We start from the raw sequence: 22,272 nt of genomic DNA, 5'->3' as shown, positions 1-22,272 counted from the left end.
AAGACGATTTCGATATCTGACAAGGTCAAATACTTGGTGTGATCTTGGACAGGAAACTGAATTGGAAGTGTCACATTCAGGAGCGTACTGAGAAGGCTTATTTACGCCTCAGTAGTTTGGTGGAGTGCTATGGAGAAAAAGTGCAACACAATGACCATACAACAGGTTCAGAGAAAATGTTGTCTTGGAATTGGCGGAGAGATTAGGACCACGCCCACTAGGATACTGGAGACTATTCTAGATTGACATACAGATTAAGTGTGAGGCAGCCACAGCGGCTATGAGACTTAAGGCGATGGGAGAATGGATTGAGGATGGGAGCAGATCCTACCATCGCGGTATAATCGAGGCGACGATAGGAAATCTGGAAGGAAGTGGAGAGGTTCCCCATCGGATACCTGAGATGAACCTTGAAGTCGAGTGCGACGCACGGCTGCCATCGGCACAGTCTTGGATTGACGGAACCCTAGTATTGCCATCTGGAAGATCATGTTACACGGATGGATCAAAGCTAGAGGACAGAGTGGGCCTGGAGGTTTACATTGAAAACCCAGGGACTGACACCAGTTTTAGACTGCCTGACCATAATACAGTCCTGCAGGCGGAGCATTTCCTTTGTCATTGCCCGGCTTTCCAACAGATACCGGTACTTAGGTGGAGACACAGTACCAGACATGAACCAACTTAGGGGAGTGGCATTGAAAACAATTAAGGATTTTGTAAGTAGCACGGAATCCACGGAATCCCTAACTTAAAATTTTCTTTTTAGAGGTTACTTTATAGTTTTTAGAGCGCACAACAAGCCGGTTACTGGCTTAGGTGTTTACCCATAGTGGCATGGGGCGGATTAATATCTGCACCCTCTTTTCAACCTAACCATGTCATATCCGTAGTCTAGTCCCGAATACATTTCATTTGAGTCCCATATTGATATTTACGTCCAATATGTTTGTTTGGGGGAGTTTTTGGGGATGGAAGACCTCTCGCATACTTGATTCCAATTTCTAATACCATATTGGTATTCTACTCCCCAATACCTTTCATTTGATACCCATATTTTCCCTATCGGTCCATTCTTTATTTTAAGTGGTGTTTTTGGGATAACGGAGGTGGGTCCGCCCCCTTCCAATATCAACTAACTAAAAAGCCTGTTCCTTCTTCCTGACCATTTTCTTTGTCAACTCCCGAATACCTTTCGTTCGAGTCCCATATTGTCATTATCGTCCAATAAACCCATTTTAGGGGGTTTTGGGGTCGTGGCGGCCCAAATTCAATTTTCAATATGAAATTTGTATTCTACTCCTGAATATCTTTCATTTGAATCCCATATTGTTCCGATCGGTTCACTTTAATTTTTGGGTAGTAATTTTAGGGTAAGCGGGAGGGTCCGCCTCCCTTCCGATATCAATAAATTACAACAACAAAAACAAATTAATTTTTATATACTAGCTGAACCCGGCCCGCTTCGTCTTTGCATTCGCTAAGTTACGTTTATATTTTGGCGGCCATGTTTTATAGAATTTTTAGACTATTGTGGAAGCTTGTCCCAGGGTAGGAAGGTTAAAAAATAATACCGAAAACCGTCAAAGGTTAGTTCCTATATTTTATTTATTTGAAGGACATACAACATGTCAAAACAGTAGTGAAAAAAATATGATCAACTTTGAACACACTCTCCTGTACCTCTCGCTCTCTTTTTCTTTGTCCGGTTTGGGTGGCTATTCAAATAATTTCTGTCTCCCAATAGATGGCGCTGAATTTGTTGTTGGTGATGCTCACTGTTGATTCCCATCACATTGCCATCATTTTGTCTATTTTTGAATTCAATCGAATTTCCACTTTTGTCGGCCTATATATTGTTACCGTTGCGCAAGGGTAAGCATCGTAGACTTACCCTTGCCAAAAATATCAGAAAAAAATTTGAGCATTTTCTTCACTAATAGCTGCGACAATAATCATTATCCATTTAAGAATTCAGTACAAAAACTGACGGCCTAAACCACAAAATTAGTTTTTTTTTGTAAACCATCGAAATATTCATCTGAGACCCAAAAAAGTATATACGTATATTTTTGATCGTCTTGACATTCTAAGTGGATTTAGCCATGTCGGTCCGTCCATCTGTCAAAAGCATGCTAACTTTCGAAGGGATAAAGCTAGGCGCATGAAATTTTGCACAAATACTTCCTATTAGTGTATGGGTCATATTGGCACTCCACTTAAAAATATCTATCACTTGATGCCCCATTGTTTTAATAAGTCAAATAAACTATTAGAGGCTACTTTAGGAAGTAAAGCACCACCTAGATTCTTGGACAAAAAGTTTAATATTCGTCATATTCGTCACCTGCTATCAAATACATTTAATTCGAGGGTCAACTAGCTATGATCGAATTATATTCTCATTTGGAGGTGGAGCGATCCCCAATTTCATGGACCTCATTTTTTTGTTACATTCGTAGTCTAGTCCCGAATACATTTCATTTGAGTCCCATATTGATATTTACGTCCAATATGTTTGTTTGGCGGAGTTTTTGGGGATGGACGGCTCCTCGCATACTTGATCCGAATTTTTAATACCATATTCGTATTGTACTCCCCAATACATTTCATTTGGTACCCAAATTGTCCCTATCGGTCCACTTGTTTTAAGTGGTGTTTTTGGAGTAACGGGGGAGAGTCCGCCCCCTTGCAATATCGACAAACTAAAAAGCCTTTTCCTCTTTCCTGACCATTTTCGTAATCTACTCCCGAATACCTTTCATTCGAGTCCCATATTGTCATTATCGTCTAATAAACCTATTTTAGGGGGTTTTGTGGTCGTGGCGGCTCCCCAGTTACTTGTATCCCATTATTAATATGAAATTCGTAGTATTCTCCTGAATACCTTTCATTTGAATCCCATATTGTCCCAATCGGTTCACTTTTATTTTGGGGTCGTTCTTTTAGGATAAGGGGGAGGGTCCGCCCCCCTACCGATATCAATAAATTATATTGCCTATTGCTCCTTCCGAATCATTGAAAGGAATTGGTTCAGCCGTTTTGGTGTCTATACGGAATAAACAAATTTACAAACACACAAACAAACAAACAAATAAACAATCAAATGTATGTATGTACATACATACAAACAAACAAACACAAATTCATTTTTATATAAAATGACTAGCTGACCCAAGCCCGCTCCGCTGCGCCTTCTTTCACTTTATATGGAACAAAAGTTTCTTTGGAATATGTATTTTCGACAATTAAAGAGCTTTTATTGAAATACCATGCTACGAAAATAGTATATCGCTGGTCTAACAGTTTAACAATATAAGTGCCTTTATCTGAATCCCACATGATCTTTATTGGTCTATGAATTTTAGTTAGGATGTAAGGCGTACTCCATTCTTAAAATACTTCATTTCAGCCCGATATTCTCATGATGTCTGATTTAGTGGTGTTTTCGGGGGAAAGGTGGTCCCCTAGATACTTGGTCCTGAAAAAATTCGATATTGCCATTGGCTTAAGATGAGTTTACAGGATAAGGCGTCCCCAAAAAACACATGGCCCCAAAATAGCTTCTCAAATTCGTTTTCTAACCTTAAATACCTTTCATTTGAGCCACATATTGCCATGGTAGAAAATTTTTTTCCTTTGGGGATGTTTTGGAAAAGGAGTGATGCCCTTAATGCATGGTCATAAATTTGGATATCAAATACGTATTATACTCCCAAAAACCTTTATTTTAGCCCCATATTGCGATGGTCACTAAAAAATTGCTGTTTGTGTGGTATTTTGGGAAAGGGGTAGACCCCCAGAAAATTGGTCCCGAAAATGGGTATCAATTCTTGCTCTACCCGCCAATTCCTTTCATTTAAGCTCCACATTGACATGGTCGGTAAATATGCCCCATTTAGGGGTGTTATCAGCAACGTGCTCTATTCTCATATATCTATATATGATTTTTTGAGCCCCATATTGCCATTGGCCTCAAAATTGGATATCAAATTCTTCTTCAAATTTCATTTATTGCAAAAGTCAGCAAATATGTTCGGTTTGGGGTATTGGCCCTAAAAGCTATGAATATTTAGTTCCACTCTCTTTATGACCCAAATTGTCTTGGTGTGCAAATAGGTCCTATTGGGGGTTGTTATGGTGGTGGGACGTCCGCGAAACAGTTGGTCCCTAAGGTTGATATCAGATACGTGGTCTACTCCCACATACCTTTAATTTGAGCCCCATATTTCCATAGTCGGCAAACATGACCGGCTTGAGAGTGTTTTGAGGGATGAGCGGTCACTCAGTGAGCTTTGAAAAAATATATCGGATTTGTGTTCCACTTTAAAAACCCTCTTATTTGAACCTCATATTCCAATAGTCAGCAAATACTTCCCATTTGGGTGGTGTTGTGGGAGTCCCATTGACACTTTTCCCGAATATTGATGTCAAATTCGTGCTTTACTCCCGAAGACCATTCATTTGAGCCCCATATTACTATGGTGGTAAATTCGTCCCCTTTGGGAAATGTTTTTGGTGAGAGACGGCCCCCCAGAAACTTGGTCCCACATTTGTATATCAAATTCGTATTCTACTCGCAAATACCTTTCATTTGAGTCCCATATTGCTATGGTCGGTAAATATGTCCGATTTAGGGGGTTGGGGTGGTTCCCCTAACACTTGGTCCGATAATTTGATATCAGATACGTTTTCTTATCCTAAATACCTTTCATTTGTGTCCCATATTGTCGTGATTGGACTAAATATATGTTTGGTAGGTTTTAGTGTGTGGCAGCCCCCAGATACCCCATCCGAAATTTGGATACTAAATTTTTATTTTTATTTTTATGAGAGCACACAAAATTTCGCTTAAATCGCACCACCTATATTCGAGATCTGACGTTTCTGAAAATTAGGGTAAGGGGGAGGGTCCGCCCCCCTTCAGATATCAAAAAATGTAGTACCCTATTTTCACCACGGGGTCATTATGCACCATCTGTGAAAATTTCAAGAAAATCGGTTCAGCCGTTTCTGAGTCTATAAGGAACACACAAACATACAAACAAATCTACAAACAAACACAAATTGATTTTTATATATAAGATATAGACTAGCTGAACCCGGCCCGCTTCGCTGCGTTTCCTTTTACGCCATATGAATTATAACATCCTTATCAATTACTCTTTTTATACCCACCACCGAAGGATGGGGGTATATTCATTTTGTCATTCCGTTTGCAACACATCGAAATATCCATTTCCGACCCTATAAAGTATATATATTCTTGGTCAGCGTAAAAATCTAAGACGATCTAGCCATGTCCGTCCGTCTGTCCGTCTGTCTGTTGAAATCACGCTACAGTCTTTAAAAATAGAGATATTGAGCTGAAATTTTGCACAGATTCTTTTTTTGTCCATAAGCAGGTTAAGTTCGAAGATGGGCTATATCGGACTATATCTTGATATAGCCCCCATATAGACCGATCCGCCGATTTAGGGTCTTAGGCCCATAAAAGCCACATTTATTATCCGATTTTGATGAAATTCGGGACAGTGAATTGTGTAAGGCCCGTCGACATCCCTCGTTAATTTGGCTCAGATCAGTCAAGATTTGGATATAGCTGCCATATAGATCGATCCTCCGATTTATGGTGTAAGACCCATAATAGCCACATTCATTATCCGATTTTACTGAAATTTGGGACAGTGAGTTGTGTTAGGTCCCTTGACATATTTCTTCAATTTGGTCCAGATCGGTTCAAATTTGGATATAGCTGCCATATAGACCGACTTCTTGATTTATGGTTTTGGGCCCATAAAATGCTCATTTATTGCCCGATGTCGCCGAAATTTGGAACAGTGAGTTAAGTTAAGCCCCTTGACATACTTCTGCAATATCGCGCAGATCGGTCCAGATTTGGATATAGCTGCCATATAGACCGATATCTAGGTTTTAGGTTTTGGGGCCATAAAAGACGCATTTATTGTCCGATCTCTTTGAAATTTGAGACAGTGAGTTTGGTTAGGCTCTTCGACGTCCTTCTTCAATTTTGCCCAGATCGGTCCAGATTTGAATATAGCTGCCATATAGACCGATCTCTGGATTTAAGGTTTACGGCCCATAAAAGAGGCATTTATTGTCCGATTTCGCCGAAATTTGGGACAGTGACTTATGATAGGCTTTTCGACATCCGTGTCGTGTATAGTTCAGATCGGTTTATTTTTAGATATAGCTAGTGTACTTATTAGTATTTGGTCCAAATCGGAACATATTTTGATATAACTGATATGGGACATAAGGTATGAAATTTTCACCGAATTTTGATGAAAGGTGGTTTACATATATACCCGAGGTGGTGGGTATCCAAAGTTCGGCCCGGCCGGACTTAACGCCTTTTTACTTGTTAGCATTCACAAAGTTATGTAAATACTAGCTGAGCCCGGCCCGCTCTGCTGCGCCCGATTATGCTATTGTATGATGGCGAGGAGTACTCTAAATTTAAACATTTCTGCGTAATTGTAGTTGAAAAAGTATTCCAATTTTCCTATGGATTTTTCTACACTCAAGTACCTCTTATTTAAATCTCACATTGCAATGGTCAGTAAAAGTCTTTTTTGGGGTGTGGTGGAATGTTTAAATTTAGATTACTCCTCGCCAACATAGCATAATCGGGCGCAGCAGAGCGAGCCGGGTGATTCCCAAAGACCTTCCATTTAAAATACATATTGCCATGGCCCATAAATATGTTCTATTTAGGGGGTTTTATGAGGGTGGGGTGACCGACGAAACACTTAGTTCCACAATTGGATATCAGTTTCGTTTTCTACTCTCAAATATCTTTCATTTGAGTCCCATGTTGTAGTGATTGGTCTATTAATCTGTTTGCCGGGGTTTGGGGGTGGGCGGCGCTCCTAGGCACCCCAACCCCGATTTTGATACCAATTTTTTTATTTTTAGGTCGCTGTTGGAGTGCCAACAAAATTTAGCTTAAATCGCCCTTTCACGTAAGGGGGAGTGTACCTGCATCGTCACATATCACAAAATGAAGTACCATATTTTAACCACGGGTCCATAATGCACCTTTTGTAAAAATTTCATGAAAATCTGTTCAGACGTTTTTGAGCCTATATGGAACACACAAACAAAGAAATCGACAAACAAACAAAAGCTCACTTATAAATATATATATAAATGGCTGAGCCCGGCCCACATCGCTGTAATTTCATTTTCACCACGCGAAAAATATGTTTCTTATTCTTACTCTAAAATTTTGACAACATTTTAACTAATAAGATTTGTCTGCAATTTTTTTTTTATAGAAATTTTTTGTATTTATATCGATTTTTTCCATGACAAAGATTGGCAATTAAGCTACCTTATACACCGTTTTGGGTGGAAAAGTTAAAAAATACCGCAACGAAATTCCTATATTTTATTTTTCTTTATTCAAAGGACCGATTGGTTGATACATGCTGGATGATTAATTTTTACCACTCTGCCCTCTCTCGGTTCATTTTGGCTTCTGCAAATTATTGCCATCTACTGGTTGTTTTCAATTAGATCAACTAAATCTAATTGGATCAAATAAATCTAATTGAAGAGAGCCAGATGGCGCTAATGCAAATGTTAGTGCTATTTCCTTAGAGGGGACCCTCATGTGGTGGTTGTTTATGAATAGTCATTCATAGACAACCACCATACCATATGACTACCTATTAAATAGTCATCATTTGGCCTTCTTTTTAATCAAATCAAATTGCCATATTAAACGATTTTCTGTGGTAAAGAACTAATTTGCCAGTCTATATATTTGGTGCGGTGGCGATAGTTCTTACTATTAAACCATGTAAATCTTTTTAACAAAGAAGTGTTGCCCAGCAACACGTCGTTTGGTCTTGTCCATCGATGAGCTAAAAATGGTTGCAACCTTAACGTTAAGATTTGCAACTCCTATTATCACGCTGAACGGCTATTCATATTCTCTCTCTAGGCGCTCGTAGAAAATATCCTTGGTCTGCTCGTCTTTGTCTTCCGTCGGGGCATGGGAACAAATAAGGCTGATGTTGAAGAATTTGGCTTTTATGCGGATTGTGGCTGGCCTCTCATCCACGGGGTAAAGCTGGAGAAGAGGTGTTTCAGTCTCAGAGTAACCACAAATCCACAGCCAAATTCATGCCTCGTGTTATGGCAGCTATAGTATAGTTCGTCACCGTTTGGTGTTGTAGTGACGTCATTCCCAGTCCATCGCACTTCCTGTAAGGCGGTAATATCTACCTTGTACTTCTCTAATACATCCGCCAGTGCGTGTACTGCACCTTATCTCTAAAGAGTGCGGACATTCCAGGTGCAGATCCGCAAATCGTGATCCCTTTTTCGTTTGCGTGGGTCGTCAACGTTGGGGGTCCGTTTTTACTATTCCTTTGTTTCTCATAGTAGTTCTCAGTTTTCTGGTGGTGGGTTACTGGCCCAGCGCCCCAACCGCATGGGTTTTGTGGGATTGCACGCGGCCGCATTTGCAACTACTCCGCATAGAAACGGAGCTTTCCACCATCCGCAACCTGTGGACGCGCCCGATAGCTTTCAGCGAAGCTTCCCGTGATAACGATGGGCACCATGTTGTCATTATCGTCCAATATGCCTATTTGAAGGGGTGTTGGGGTCGGGGCAGCCCCCTAGTTTCTTAGACCCAAATTTTGATATCAAATTTGTCTATCAACTACTCCCGAAGACCTTTCATTTGAGTCTCATATTGCCCCGAAAGGTCCAGTTTTATTTTTGGGTGGTACTTTTGGGGTAAGAGGGAGGGTTCGCCCCCTTGAGATATCAAAAAATTATATAGCCTATTGCTCCTTCCGGACCACTCCCCACAATCTGTGAAAATTTTAAAGAAATCGGTTCAGCGGTTCTTGAGTCTATACGGAACAAACAAACATAGAAACATAAAAACAAACACAAATTCATTTTTACATACATAGATAGATATGCCAATTCGCCACGATTCTCAAGTAGATGGTGCCTGCGGTCGGCACTTTTTCCCCAAAGTACTTTGTTGCCAATAGAAACCTTTTCAACTTCGATCACATCAATCAGGTTACTTATACGAAGACTTGAGAGGTAAATTCCTTTCCTTCGCCCCTTCGCTTATCCAAGGTGTATTAGAAACGATTGAAGGATATGTTATCAATAACAAGAGGAGAGAAAGAGGAAACAGGGAGCGCACAAAGGGCGGCAGAGCCTTGATGTATGGCTAAGGACATGGGATGGATAGGTTCGATTAGGTTAAAGGGGGCAGCCGCATTTCCTTCTTCGCTCCCTACCGTTGAACCAATCATAGCATCACTTTAAAAAGAGAATCTTCACATTCGTTAATTCAGCCGGTTCTTCATAGAATGAGAAACTCCTTTGGATTGCTTATACGACAACTGCACACAGACGATCTTCTACATCGTCCTCTTCCTCAACGTTCTCAAAGTTTCTGCGGAAAGCGGTGCATGCAACATACTGTTTTCCAATCAAACAATTAGCTCTCATGACAGAAACGGTGAAGTTATCTTTTCTTCTTAGATTAATTAGTCTAACGTATGTCATCTTTTCGTGGTATAACGTATGTCATATTTCAAGGTTAGGTAAATGTTATGTTGAAGGACATGCGTCTAGCAACCACGATAACTAGCCTACTTCACTTGGAGACCTTAACATAGGTGCATTGTGTTTGCTTCAAAATCAGTCTCAGGTTATCTTTCCCGACACCAAAAATCAATTCAATAACTTAAAATGCTTCTCAAGCCTCATGTTTTGGTTAAACTTGAATGGGTGGACATGGTCATACGTCTTATTCTCTCTCTTATCAAGACAGCTTATTCTGGAAATTATTTGGCATTTTGAGAATATCTTGACATTAGATTCTTACAATTCCATGGCAGTCGGTTGTACGTACCGGATTGACCCGATGAAGTCCTTCATCGGCAAGAGCTGTCGCCTCAGTGTACAACGCACTGCTACAACAACAACATTAGATTCTTACTGTCAGTTCTTGATTATAGGAGCTCGTCATAGAAGTATCATTAATCATTTTAGTGGCAAAATTTCAGAAGTTTCTAGAGACACATCACCTTCTTCGTCTTAAGCAGCTACCGAAGGCTTACCCTCTATATTTTACTATAATCTCACCTATCCTTTTCCCAGTGACCAAACACTTCTAAAATTCTGTTTCACTTTCTTGCAGGCCTGCCGTGAAATTTTCGAGCCTCATCCAACGCACAAACGCAATAATCGCAGACATCTACATGAAATGTGTGGTGAGAAGAACGCGGATGTTTTGCAATGTGTCAAGAATGTGACCGATATGTCACCCGTAACCAATTCTCACAAATGTAAGTAGCAAAGGTCAAAATACTTCAAATATAGATTTCTATACTCCGGACATTTCCCCTTTACAGATTTACCCTGTTGCGATTTTTCCGATAGTGAAAATTGTCGCATTACCTGCCGCACGGTTTTGAATACCACCGAAAGCACCGACATCATTATAGGAGAGCTGGAGACGGGAGGATGTGGCACCGTCTTGCCTCATCTGCCTTTGTGGCAATGCTTTTTTACTGCAGAGCGCAAAATGTTTGTACCCGCTGTCATCAGCACTAATCACGAGACGGAGGTATCACAAATCAATCGCTTGGGTATAGATGGCGCCAAATTGCATTGCTGTGAGAAATCACTGACAGCCAAATGTCGTCGTTTGTGTTTGCAGACCTACACCACGGACTGGACCAATACCATGAACAATTTTGAATCAGCCTGTTTAATGCAACCCAATGAATTGGAACTGCGCCAGTGCATTGATGAAGTAGACGAACCCTGTGAACTGGGCTGTGATGGTCTTAGTTTTTGCACCAACTTCAATAATCGACCCACTGAACTTTTTCGCAGTTGCACCGTGGAGGCTGATATGGCTGCCAAATCGGATTTGTTAATGTGGCAGCAGAGGGGTTACGTCAGCCTGCCTGGGGTAAATTTGCCCATTAAGAATATGACTCGTTGTTCGCCAGAAAAATGGAAAGCCATAGCCTGTGTCCTACAAACTAAGCCTTGTTCCAGGCAGGGTCATTACAACCACATATGTCGCGAGAATTGCTATGAAATTTTAAGTGAATGCATGGACTGGACTCGCATGAATACTTCTCTGAATGCAGATGCCATATGTGCTCGGCTACATCCCGAGGGAGAGGGTGTGCCCTGCATTTCCCTAAGGCCTTATCTGGAAGAAAGTGATGCACCCAAGGACACGGGTGGACATCACCGAATAACTTCCCCTTGCAAAGGTCATCCCTGTAATGCCAGTGAAGTATGCTTGGCCGCACGTAATGGCTCCTCTTCGTATGAATGCATACCAGGTTGTGCTCTGGGAGAGACTTCCAATTATTTGGTGCCCTTTGGGGCCTATGTTCGTATACCGGTGCAGTTGACAGCCAGTAGAGGAGGTTTCAAGGTATGCCGCTGTGGTATACAAGGACGCATAGAACACTGTCAGCCCTTACCCAGTGTTTCATATGAGAATTGTGTGCTTCCTGGGGGCAGGAAAATAAAACATGGCTCCTCCTTCTATTTGGAGTGTAATCTCTGCACTTGCTATGCCGAGGAGATCACCTGCACCAAGAAGCAATGCAAAATGCCAGGTAATATCTGAAATAAAACATCAAGACTTTTCTTTAATTTTTTTTTTTTTTTTTTTTTGTTATTAGGTTACACCGACGTCTCCTATACCAGTCTGCCTTGTAATTGCCCCACTCATTATGTGCCGGTCTGTGGCAGCAATGGTCGTACCTATCCCTCTTTATGCATCGCACGTTGTTTGGGCCTTCAGGATAGTGATTTGGAATATGGTGCATGTTCAGTATGGAATCCTTGCGCTCCAGGAGCTTTCCATTGCCCGGCGGGCATGCAATGTTTGGAGCATAGACAAATATGCCTATCATCTATGCATAGGCCCTGTTTACAGTACAAATGTGGTAAGTATAGACTTAAGAAAAACCCAAATAAGAGTTACAAAATCAAACATGCCGTCCACGAAATATGTTCACATTGTTAACGTATTTTCATAATATTTTGAAAACACAACTGTTGTCGGTTTCGACACCACACGTTCACAATTTCTTGTAAGCTCTTTGTTAATCTCGCAACACATTTTCACCACTCATTCACGACTTAAGCTTCAGAAAAACCCAAATTAATCAAACATGTTATACGGCCATTAACGAAATGTGCTCAAATTGTTAATGTATTTTCATAATATTTTGAAAACACAACTATTGTCGATTTCGACACCACGCGTTCATAATTTCTTGTTAGCTCAGTGTAAATATCCCTTCATATTTTCATCTCAAGAACACTTTCGTACAGTATCATAATGATGTTAGCAGGCCGTATACGAAATATGCTCAAAATGTTTAAGTAAAAATACCTGTTGTCGATTTTGACAACTTAGTGTGGGAGTGCCGACATCCTTCCTCCCCTTAAATATTTTTTTTTTCTACACATTTTCAGCTCACATTCACGACTTCAACCTTTTCTTTTTAGTTAACCAAACACTGCCTTGTGAAGGTTCAGAGCATGCCGTTTGCGATACCAAAGGCCATACCTTTAATTCAGCCTGTGATCTCCTGAATACAAAATCCAGTTTCTCCCATTGGGGTTCCTGTAATCGTGGCTGCTCTTGGAAAGGTCCTGTCTGTGGCATTAATGGAGTCAACTATCCTCATGAGTGTGCTGCCTGGTCGAACTATATCTTGGTGGATTACAAGGGTCGTTGTCGTGAGGTGGGCCTTTTAAGTCACGACCTTGAACGCAAACGTTGCCGTTCTGTAAAATGTCCTGACCTTCCTTCGCCCTATTGTCAGGCCATAACTCCACCCGGAGCCTGTTGTCCCCTATGTGCCTCAGCCTTTCGCATAATGTACTCACGCAAACAAATTGATCGAGCTCTCTATGCCCTAAGGGGTCAACATAAGGATTTGTTAACTCTACACAGTGTCTTGCATGAATTGGATAGCTTGATACAAGTAACCGAATGCCAGCTAACTGGTTTCCTCACCATGGAGGTGGGTATATTTGTGGCCATAGTGCCTAGAGCCTCAACACCCACACGCATGCAAATTGAAGCTTGCATCCGAGAAGCGGAGAAACTATCCGCTCTAATAACAGCACAATCACATAAAATCACCACAAATTTGATACTCTCTGGCTTGACAATGTCCACTATGTTGGATCCAAGTATTGAAAATTCTGCTTTTAGTTTTGGGACTATGAGTTCAAATATCATGCTAATTTGTGTGGCACTTTGTGTTACACTGAGAAAATATTTGATAACATAGTCTTAGAAAATTGTGATGAAAAGTTGGGAAACTAAAAATGGTTTCGTAAAAAATGTTCGCTAGAGGGAACTATTTAAAAAATTGAGGGTTTCTTAACCCCCACAGAGTGGAGAAGAAGGTAGCAAAGCTTTTTGGATGAATGAGAAAACTAAAGACAATTCAGTTATTCCCCTTGGCATCATCCTCTTAGTCCTATACACCTCTTTTCAATATCTTTTTATCTCAAAAACCTTCTTAGAGCCTTGAAGGGCATAATTTTTTTCTGCATACCAAACTTCTGTCAAACCAGCAAAAATAAAAGCTTCTAAGAACAGAACAAGGTTGATCGAGAGACTGGTTTACATGGAAGCAATATCAGGTCATAGACTGATTTGGACCGGAATAGAACACTGCAGCCAAATCGGACAAAAATTGCTTGTAAAGACTCAAGAAGTCAAATTGGGAGATCGGTTTATGTGGGAGCTATATCAGTTGTTAAAACAACCGAATTTTCCACAGTTATTGGAATTCGTAACAGAACACTGCATGCAAAATTTCGGCCAAATCGGACAAAAAGTGCGGCTTGCAAGGACTCAATAAGTCAAATCGAGAGATCGGGGACTATATCAGGTTATAGACCGATTTAGACTGTACTTGGCACAGTTGATAAAAGTCATAACAGAACACTACATGCAAAATTTCAACCAAATTAGACAAAACCTGCGGCTTCCAGGGGCTGAAGAATTCAAATCGGCAGATCGGTTTATATGGGAGATATATCAGGATATAGACTTATATGGCACAGTTATTGGAATTCGTAACAGAACACTGCATGCAAAATTTCTGCCAAATCGGACGAAAATTGCGGCTTGTAAGGACTTAAAAAGTCAAATCGGGAGATCGGTTTATATGGGGGCTATTTCAGGTTTTAGACCGATTTGGACCGTACTGGGCACAGTTGTTAAAAGTCATAACAGAATACTACGTGCGAAATTTCAGCCAAATCCGACCAAAAATGCGGCTTCCAGGGGCTCAAGAAATCAAATCGGGAGATATGGGAGCTAGATCTAAATCTGAATTGATATGGCCCAAAGACGTACTATCAACATGCTTCCTAAGTCCCAAACTAAGCTCGTCAGCTACTTCATCCCCGCCAATTTCTTGTTGGGCCGGTCCTAGCAAAGCCTGACAGCCTTTTTCATGATTAGAAAATTTTCTTTGCATCTCCCAACCAGAAATCGTCTTGGATTTCTCGCCCGACATCATAGCCCTAACGCAGCCTAACAGTTTACGTATGTATATCGAGTAAGTTCGTTCGGGCAACCGTTACTTGGACAAATTAATCATCTTCAGGATTTTTAACGTTACACCCTTCTTCTCATTGCGCTGGAGATCAGCTTTGTAGCGGTACCCCATCAATTATTCGGCGAAGGTCATCCAACCCCTTGTTCCAGGCCTATGTCCCCATCTCGAATTGTAACATGGTTAGAACTTTTTCAGAACCATTTTGACCCAGTCTTCCATGTTCCTTTGCCATGCGAAGGTTTTATGTGAGGGAAGTCCTTTCGCAGTTCTTACGAATGAGTTTTCTCTCAATAATTGTTCGCTATCTTTAGAACATATTTAAAGCATTATGCACAACCTAAAACTTTGTATAGTGCTCACATACATATCTACAGTAGAGTTGGCAAAATATCCATGGCACTATCGATATTTTATTTTTGGTCTATTTTAAGCCTCCCGACATCTGACCCAAGTATGGTTCAGATCGGACTATATTTAGATATAGCTGCTATATAGACCGATCTCCCGATAAAGGATCTGAAGCCCAAAAAAAGCTTTATTTTTTAACCGATTTTGCTAAAATTTAAAACGGTGAGTAGCTTTGGGCCTACCAATATAGGACCCATATATGGTTCAGATCGGACTATATTTAGATATAGCTGCCATATACACCATTCTCCCGATAAAGGGTCTGAAGCCCAAAAAAAGCTTTATTTTTTAACCGATTTTGCTAAAATTTAAAACGGTGAGTAGCTTTGGGCCTACCAATATAGGACCCATATATGGTTCAGATCGGACTATATTTAGATATAGCTGCCATATAGACCGATCTGCCGATAAAGGATCTGAAGCCCTTAAAAGTTTTATTTTTTTGCCGATTTTATCTGAAATTTAAAACAGAGAGTAGTTTTAGGCCTACCAACATTTGACCCAAATATGGTTCAGATCGGGCTATATTTAGATATAGCTGCCATATAGACCGATCTGCCGATAAAGGATCTGAAGCCCATAAAAGTTTTATTTTTTATCCGATTTCGCTGAAAATTAAAAAGGTGATTAGCTTTAGGCCACCCGCCATCCGACCCAAATATGGTAAAAATTGGACTGTGTTTAGATATATCTGTCATATAGACCGATATGCCGGTTAAGGGTCTGAAGCTCATAAAAGCTTTATTTATTACCCGATTTTGTTGAAATTTTAAATACAGCATTAAACAGTGACTTATATTTATAAGACCACTCAATGTCCGTGCCGAATTTGGGTGCATAAGTTATAAAATTTTTGTCGGATTGTAACGAAACCCGAGGTGGGTGGGTGGTGGGCCGGGCCGAACTTAATGCCTTTTTACTTGTTTTGGTTTTAATCCGTCCATGCATTGATATTGCTTCTATATAAACCGCTATCCTAATCTTTACTTCTCATTTTTGTTTTAAATATAGGTGGTGGGAAACAAACGATAGTATCGATATTTATCATTACAAATATCGAATATTGCGAATATAGATAATTTGCCAGCTCTAATCAACAGACATATTCTCTCTCCCGCTCCCTTTCTTTATTTCTCGTTATCTCTCTCCCGTCTCCCTGCCTCCCTCCCACACCTTCACTCTCCCTGTCCCATTCTTTCCCCTTTTCTCTCTTTCCACCCAGCTTTCTCATGCAACCTTCTCTGAGACATTTCCCTCTAATAATGCCACTCTAGAAAAACTAATTCTCACCAACTTTTTTCTGATTTATTTTAGAATTTTTGCTCTCTCATCGTGACATTTTGCAAAATTTAGATATAACTTAAAATCTAATCTTACATGTCATGGTCATATTTCACATATTTTTCTCCATTTAGTGTTTAGAGCAAAAAAATCTCTCGCGGACTTAACTATACAATGATTTTCTCTCCTAAACCTGAATTTCTTCCCTTCGGGAAAAACTAAATTGTCTTGGTCTTGTCTTCATCCAAAACAAAAAACCAAAACCAATGCTGCCACCCTGTTATTTTTTTATTTTTTTAATATAAAACAAATGACATTAAATTTGAAATTGTAAATTTTCTTTTATAAGGTGTTTAAATTTCTTTATCAAGTGTGAATTCTTGGTGCCAATATAGTTTTAACATTTTTTTTAATCATTTTTATATAAATGAGATTATAAATTACTAATTTTAAATATTTTTAAATTTTAATAATTTGAAAAAATTAAAACCAAAAACAAATTTTTTATAATTTATTTTCCACAAAACAAAGTGCCTTTCTTCGTTTGAAATTAATACAAGTTTCGTTTTAGTTTATATGAATTATTTGCAAAAAGATGCATGTTAAGCATATTAAGTAAATTAACTTAAGTTGTGTTTAAAAATAAAAATAAAATTGTTTTATTGATCTCCTTGTGATATTAGGTATTAAATAACATTTTTTATAAATTAGGACATATTTATAAATTGATAAACAATAATAATAATGGTTATTATAATTATTATTAACAAGACACAAATAAATTTAAAGCAAAAACCAAAATAATAAACAAACAAAACATATCTCTGCATAGTTATAATTATACAAAAATTAAAAAAAAAAATCGAAGTTCAATTAATAAAATAAAATATAATACAAAAATAAAATTTCACATGTTGTATATACCCTGATAATTTTTTTTTTTTAATTTCAATATATTTTTTCCTTTGTTTATTATAACAAAATTACCAAAGTTGTTTAATATTTATTCCTGAATTATCCCAAATATTACATGTATTAATAAATAATACTCAATAGTCATTAAGAAGTACCTTCTTGTATAAGTCATTAAACAAATGATTTAATTATTAAATAAATTTTTAATAAATCTTAAGAGGAGTTCGTTAATCATATGATTTTTGTAGTTGTATTAAAGTCAAAGCATGGAATGCATGGGGATAGCAGTCAGATCCGGTATTGCCGATATAGAGCTATACAACAAGTACATACCGCCGGTTGGTACTGTGTCCCAATTAATGGCCAAGCTTACAAACCCGACATAAGTGGGTTACTATGTGGCCATTATCGTCTGGTTCTAGGGGACTTTAATGCGCATCACATTTCATAGCATTCTCCCCTGGGTAACGACCAGCGGGGCATAGTTTTGGCAGAGTAGATTGAAGGCTCCACGTTTTGCACGGTGAATGAGGATGCACGACATTTCCATTTCATCCCCTGATCTCCTGAGTGACGTATCCTGGCAAGCCGTCATCTCTTTGGGGTCAGACCACCTCCCCATAATTCTCATCATGGACCACCCAACGTTTATCAATCAGAGAGAAAACCAATCGCCGCTTCAGTGAACTACTACCCCCCCTCGGATGTGCTAATGGCCAAAAGGAAATTCCGAGACATCATTAACGCAGCAGCCGCTCGCTTTATACCAGCCGGTCGAACACCCCAAGTGCGGCCCAATGTACAGACCCATCTCACTTCTCTCACTTGTGGAACCACTCCTCCCGAGCCTCGTTGGAGAATTTCCATTCGCCGAACATTAACATGGATTTGGAAGACATTGCACAACAGCTGCTTTGCATGCCATCACCGCACACATTTGCCGTGGCTTCAATCAGCCCAGGCCATGTGATAGGACGGTCCTCGTGGCACTGGACCTATCGAAGGCATTCGACACGATCAGCCATGCCAAACTGTCCCAAAATACTTGGCGTCACATTTGACAGCTCATACACATTCTCCCCCACATGTCACAGCAATTTGCGATAAGGCCAAAAATAGAAACAAGATCATCAAGTCACTTGCCGGCAGCACTTGGGGTGCAGACAAAGAAACCTTGTTGACCACCTACAAAGTAACTAGCCGGTCTGTGGTAAGCTATGCGGCGCCAACGTGGTCTCGTCAGCTCTGTGACACGCAATGGAATTATATTCAGATCTGTCAGAATGCCGCCCTCCGATCTGCAACGGGCTATCTCTTCAGTTCTCAAGTGGACCACCTCCATCAGGAGACAAAGATCCTACCAGTGCGAAAACATAACTACATGCTGCCTTGGCAATACCTTTTGGGCTGTTATCTCAGAGACCATCCAATTCACCATCTTGTGGATAGATATCCACCGCCCAGAAGCCTTAAGGTAAACCTTCATGATCTAGAGCGTGAGGTTCTACGCTACAAGAGAGAATCTCTAGATCATGCGGCATATCAAGCGGGTCTAGACAACATTCATGCAGATGCGGTGAACAGCTGCCGGGTGAATGTAGTCCTTGGTGAACGACCGCCTCCCAGTGCACCAGAAGAAATTGAAACCAGAGTGGTTCTGGCTCAATTACGTTCCGGCAGATGCAGCCGCCTCAAGTCCCACAGAGAGAGGATTGATGCCGACGTGCAAGATGTATGTCCCGATTGTGACCAGGGACCACACGGTACACGTCACCTGTTTAACTGTCCAGCCAGAACCACTCGACCCAAACCCAGATCTCTCTATATCCTGGTTCCTGGATCTGGACACTCAACAGAAACAAACAGACGAAAGATAGAGCACAACAAACTGCTACAACAACAACTACATGCAAAATTTCAGCCAAATCGGACAAAAATTGCCACTTGTAAAGCCACTAATAAAGAAGTAAATCCCGGAGATCGGCATTTGTTCTTACTGATTTGCTTAATTTTTTTAGTAATTGTGAAACAATTAGGTATGATATATCTGTTTTTGCGCACTGGCACTAAAATGGCATAGGGTTGCCAAAGCACATAAAATAGAGCAAATAAAGAATCATATTTTAGTAATTGCGCTGCTATTGTAGGTTTTTGAACACAAAATGCTTATTGTGCAACAATCGTTTAATAACTATTGTGAACTTTAATGCTTCACTAGTAATTGCACATTAGTAGTGCACTTCAATGCTTCATTTTGTGAATGCGGCTGTTAGAATTTATTTTGCTTACATGATTTCAAATTCAACGGATCCAATTATTTCCGCTAATTTCAATTTTATCTGGCAATATTGTTATATACCCTAGACAACAACCAATCCACAAAGTGATGTCAAACTTAGTCGTAGAAAGCAATTTAAATAGGTTGTCCACCTGTGAAGACGATGTGCACAACTTATTTGTCGAAAACATGTTGACATGAATATATCTTGCAAGATATATTCATTTGCAGGTAGTGGCAATTGCCCAACAACAAAATGTTGGGTGCACTATCTGTCAAAATCAGTGATTAGTGCAGCTCTGATTGTGTGTATGTTACTAGTTCGCGCCATTTTTTGTTGTTTGTGTGTTAAGGTTCTTAACTATTATACACACACACACAAATAAACTCGCGAGAAAAAATGTTACTCAGCTGTTTATGGTACACTACCTGTTAATTATGTCATGATATCTTGGGCATGATATAATTACCAGGTAGTGTACCGTAAACAGCTGAGTACAATTTTTCTCGCGAAGTTCACTATCTGTCAACGAGTTTTAGTTGTGTGTGTGTGTATTTTAGTTAAGCACCAAAACAACGAAAAATTGAGCGAACTAGTAACATACTCAAAACCAGAGTTGCACTAATCACAGATTTTTACAGTTAGTGCACTCAATATTTTGTTGTTGGGCAACTTCCACTACCTGTAAATGAATATATCTGGATGTTGTGTACATGCATCTCGCTGTAAAGTCTAATACTGAGTTCGACCTTTCATGCGTACAACTGTCAAAACGCACTATAAAGAAATGGTGAAGAATATAATGCGAACACATTCCATACAAGTTGCACTGAGTTCTATGAGGCAAAATAGTGGCGCATATAGTGGATACATTTTGCACAATTTTCATTTTTAAATGTAATTAAATGCTCAGGAAATGGGCCGAATCAACTCTGCTTCAATACTGTTGTCTTTGTTATGTGTTGTTGTTTAACTTTTGTTTGCGTTCTGTCAAAGAAAATAGTCCGACGGATTTCCCAATAATTAAATCGTCATTTTCGCTGTGAATGAAGTCAGTAATAGGCTTAACGGCGAAAATGGGAAGTTAAAGCGCATTTCTGGGCTCAAACACTTAAATCGGTAGATCGCTTTTCGGCACGGGTGTTCATTGATTTCGGTGCAAAAAACTAAATTTTTCTTATCGGGAGATCGGTATAAAGGGTGCTATATCAAGATATAGACTTTAGAGTGATTTCAACCAACAGAGAAACGGACACGTCTGGATCCTATATGAATAACGACGATCTAGTACTTTGTAGGCTTGAAAATGTATAATTTGATGTGTTCCAAATAGATTGCCAAATGGCCAACTCTTCGGTGGTGGGTATATAAACATATACCCAATTTTTGGCTTGTAGAACATTTGGTCGAATTTGGTAGGAAATAATTTTCTTGACTAGCAGCACTGGTTGCCTTACGTGAAGTAGTGTTTTAAGCATCAAAGTTAAACCCCGTTTACACTGCTCATTAAATTCGGCGTTAAGGCTCTCGTCAGCTGATTTTATGAAGGAAAAACAGATGATCGAGTCATTGAATCCGGAATTAAAGAACAGTGTAAACGGAGTTTAGAGAATTTTTTAACTATGCTTTCTATACCTATCACCATAGGATGGGGGTATACTAATCTAGTCATTCCGTTTGTAACACCTCGAAAAATTGGTTTGCGACCCAATGAAGTGTATATATTCTAGATCGTCTCGACATTCTGAGTCGAACTAGCCATGCCCATCCATCCGTACGTATGTCGAAATCACAATGGTGGTCTAATGCGTCAGGCTGGCCGCTTTAAATTTTGCACAGATATTTCTTATTGATGTATGTCGTTGGAGGTTGCAAATGGGTCATATCGGTTAAGAGTTGGATATAGCCCCCATATAAACCGATCCACTGATTTGGAACAAAGACTTGAATTAGGACTTCCAACATCCATGGCAAGTATGATCCGAATCGGCCTTTAAACAGATAAAGCTCCAAAGAAACCGATCCCCAGATCTGACTTCTTCAGCCCTTAGAAGCCTAAATTTTCACCTGATTCGGCTGAAATTTTGCCCAAAACCTTATCTTGTGACTTACAACATCAGTGCTAAGTTTTATCCGAATCGATCAATATGGAGATATAGGCTCGGCTAAGAACCGATATCCCGATATGACTTCTTGAGGCCAAAAAAATTCAAACACAAGCTCAGTAAATAAAAATAAATTTTTTGCGGAATCAATGGTGGTGGGTACCCATGATTCGGCCCGGCCGAACATAGCAAACTTGTTATACCTACCACCGAAGGATGGGGGTATTTTCATTTTGTCATTCCGTTTGCAACACATCGAAATATCCATTTCCGACCCTATATGTGAAACCCAGTTGGGTGAGAATTCTGATCCACAGGATTTTCATATTCCAGGGTATTACACTCTACCTCTTCTCATCCCCCACAGAGGCCTTGTGCTATATGTACGTAATGATATAGTGTTCCATAGGCAGCAACACTTGATTTCACAAGATCCAGAATTTAATTCCATTTGGGATAAATTTAGGATTGGAACACACATACTTTACTTCGGGTTTATATATAGAAGCCCAAACTCGGAAAGGGAGGGTTCCTTCCAATCTTAGAGGATTTTCCGGACAGTGAAAGCGTTGTTGATGGCGATTTATATATCCACAACTTCCCTTGGCTTTCCCATTTGAGACATACGACTCCGGAGGTTCAATACGCAGA

At 39.8% G+C, this 22,272-nt stretch overlaps 1 protein-coding gene across 1 annotated transcript in view; it reads left to right on the top strand.

Annotated features, from left to right (window-relative positions):
* The window catches only part of LOC106093005 (reversion-inducing cysteine-rich protein with Kazal motifs), a 235,544-nt gene extending 219,122 nt beyond the window's left edge, over positions 1-16,422 (top strand). The window contains exons 6-9 of the mRNA XM_059370770.1: positions 10,208-10,355; positions 10,422-11,654; positions 11,721-11,987; positions 12,556-16,422. Of these exons, the coding sequence (XP_059226753.1) occupies positions 10,208-10,355; positions 10,422-11,654; positions 11,721-11,987; positions 12,556-13,349 (2,442 nt within the window). The 3' untranslated portion in view covers positions 13,350-16,422. The remainder of the gene's footprint in view (positions 1-10,207; positions 10,356-10,421; positions 11,655-11,720; positions 11,988-12,555) is intronic.
* Positions 16,423-22,272: the final 5,850 nt, after the last annotated feature.

Source organism: Stomoxys calcitrans, chromosome 1, assembly GCF_963082655.1.
Source record: "Stomoxys calcitrans chromosome 1, idStoCalc2.1, whole genome shotgun sequence".
In the NCBI taxonomy this organism is placed as follows: Eukaryota; Metazoa; Arthropoda; class Insecta; order Diptera; family Muscidae; genus Stomoxys; species Stomoxys calcitrans.
This window is presented reverse-complemented; position numbering and strand designations above follow the sequence as displayed.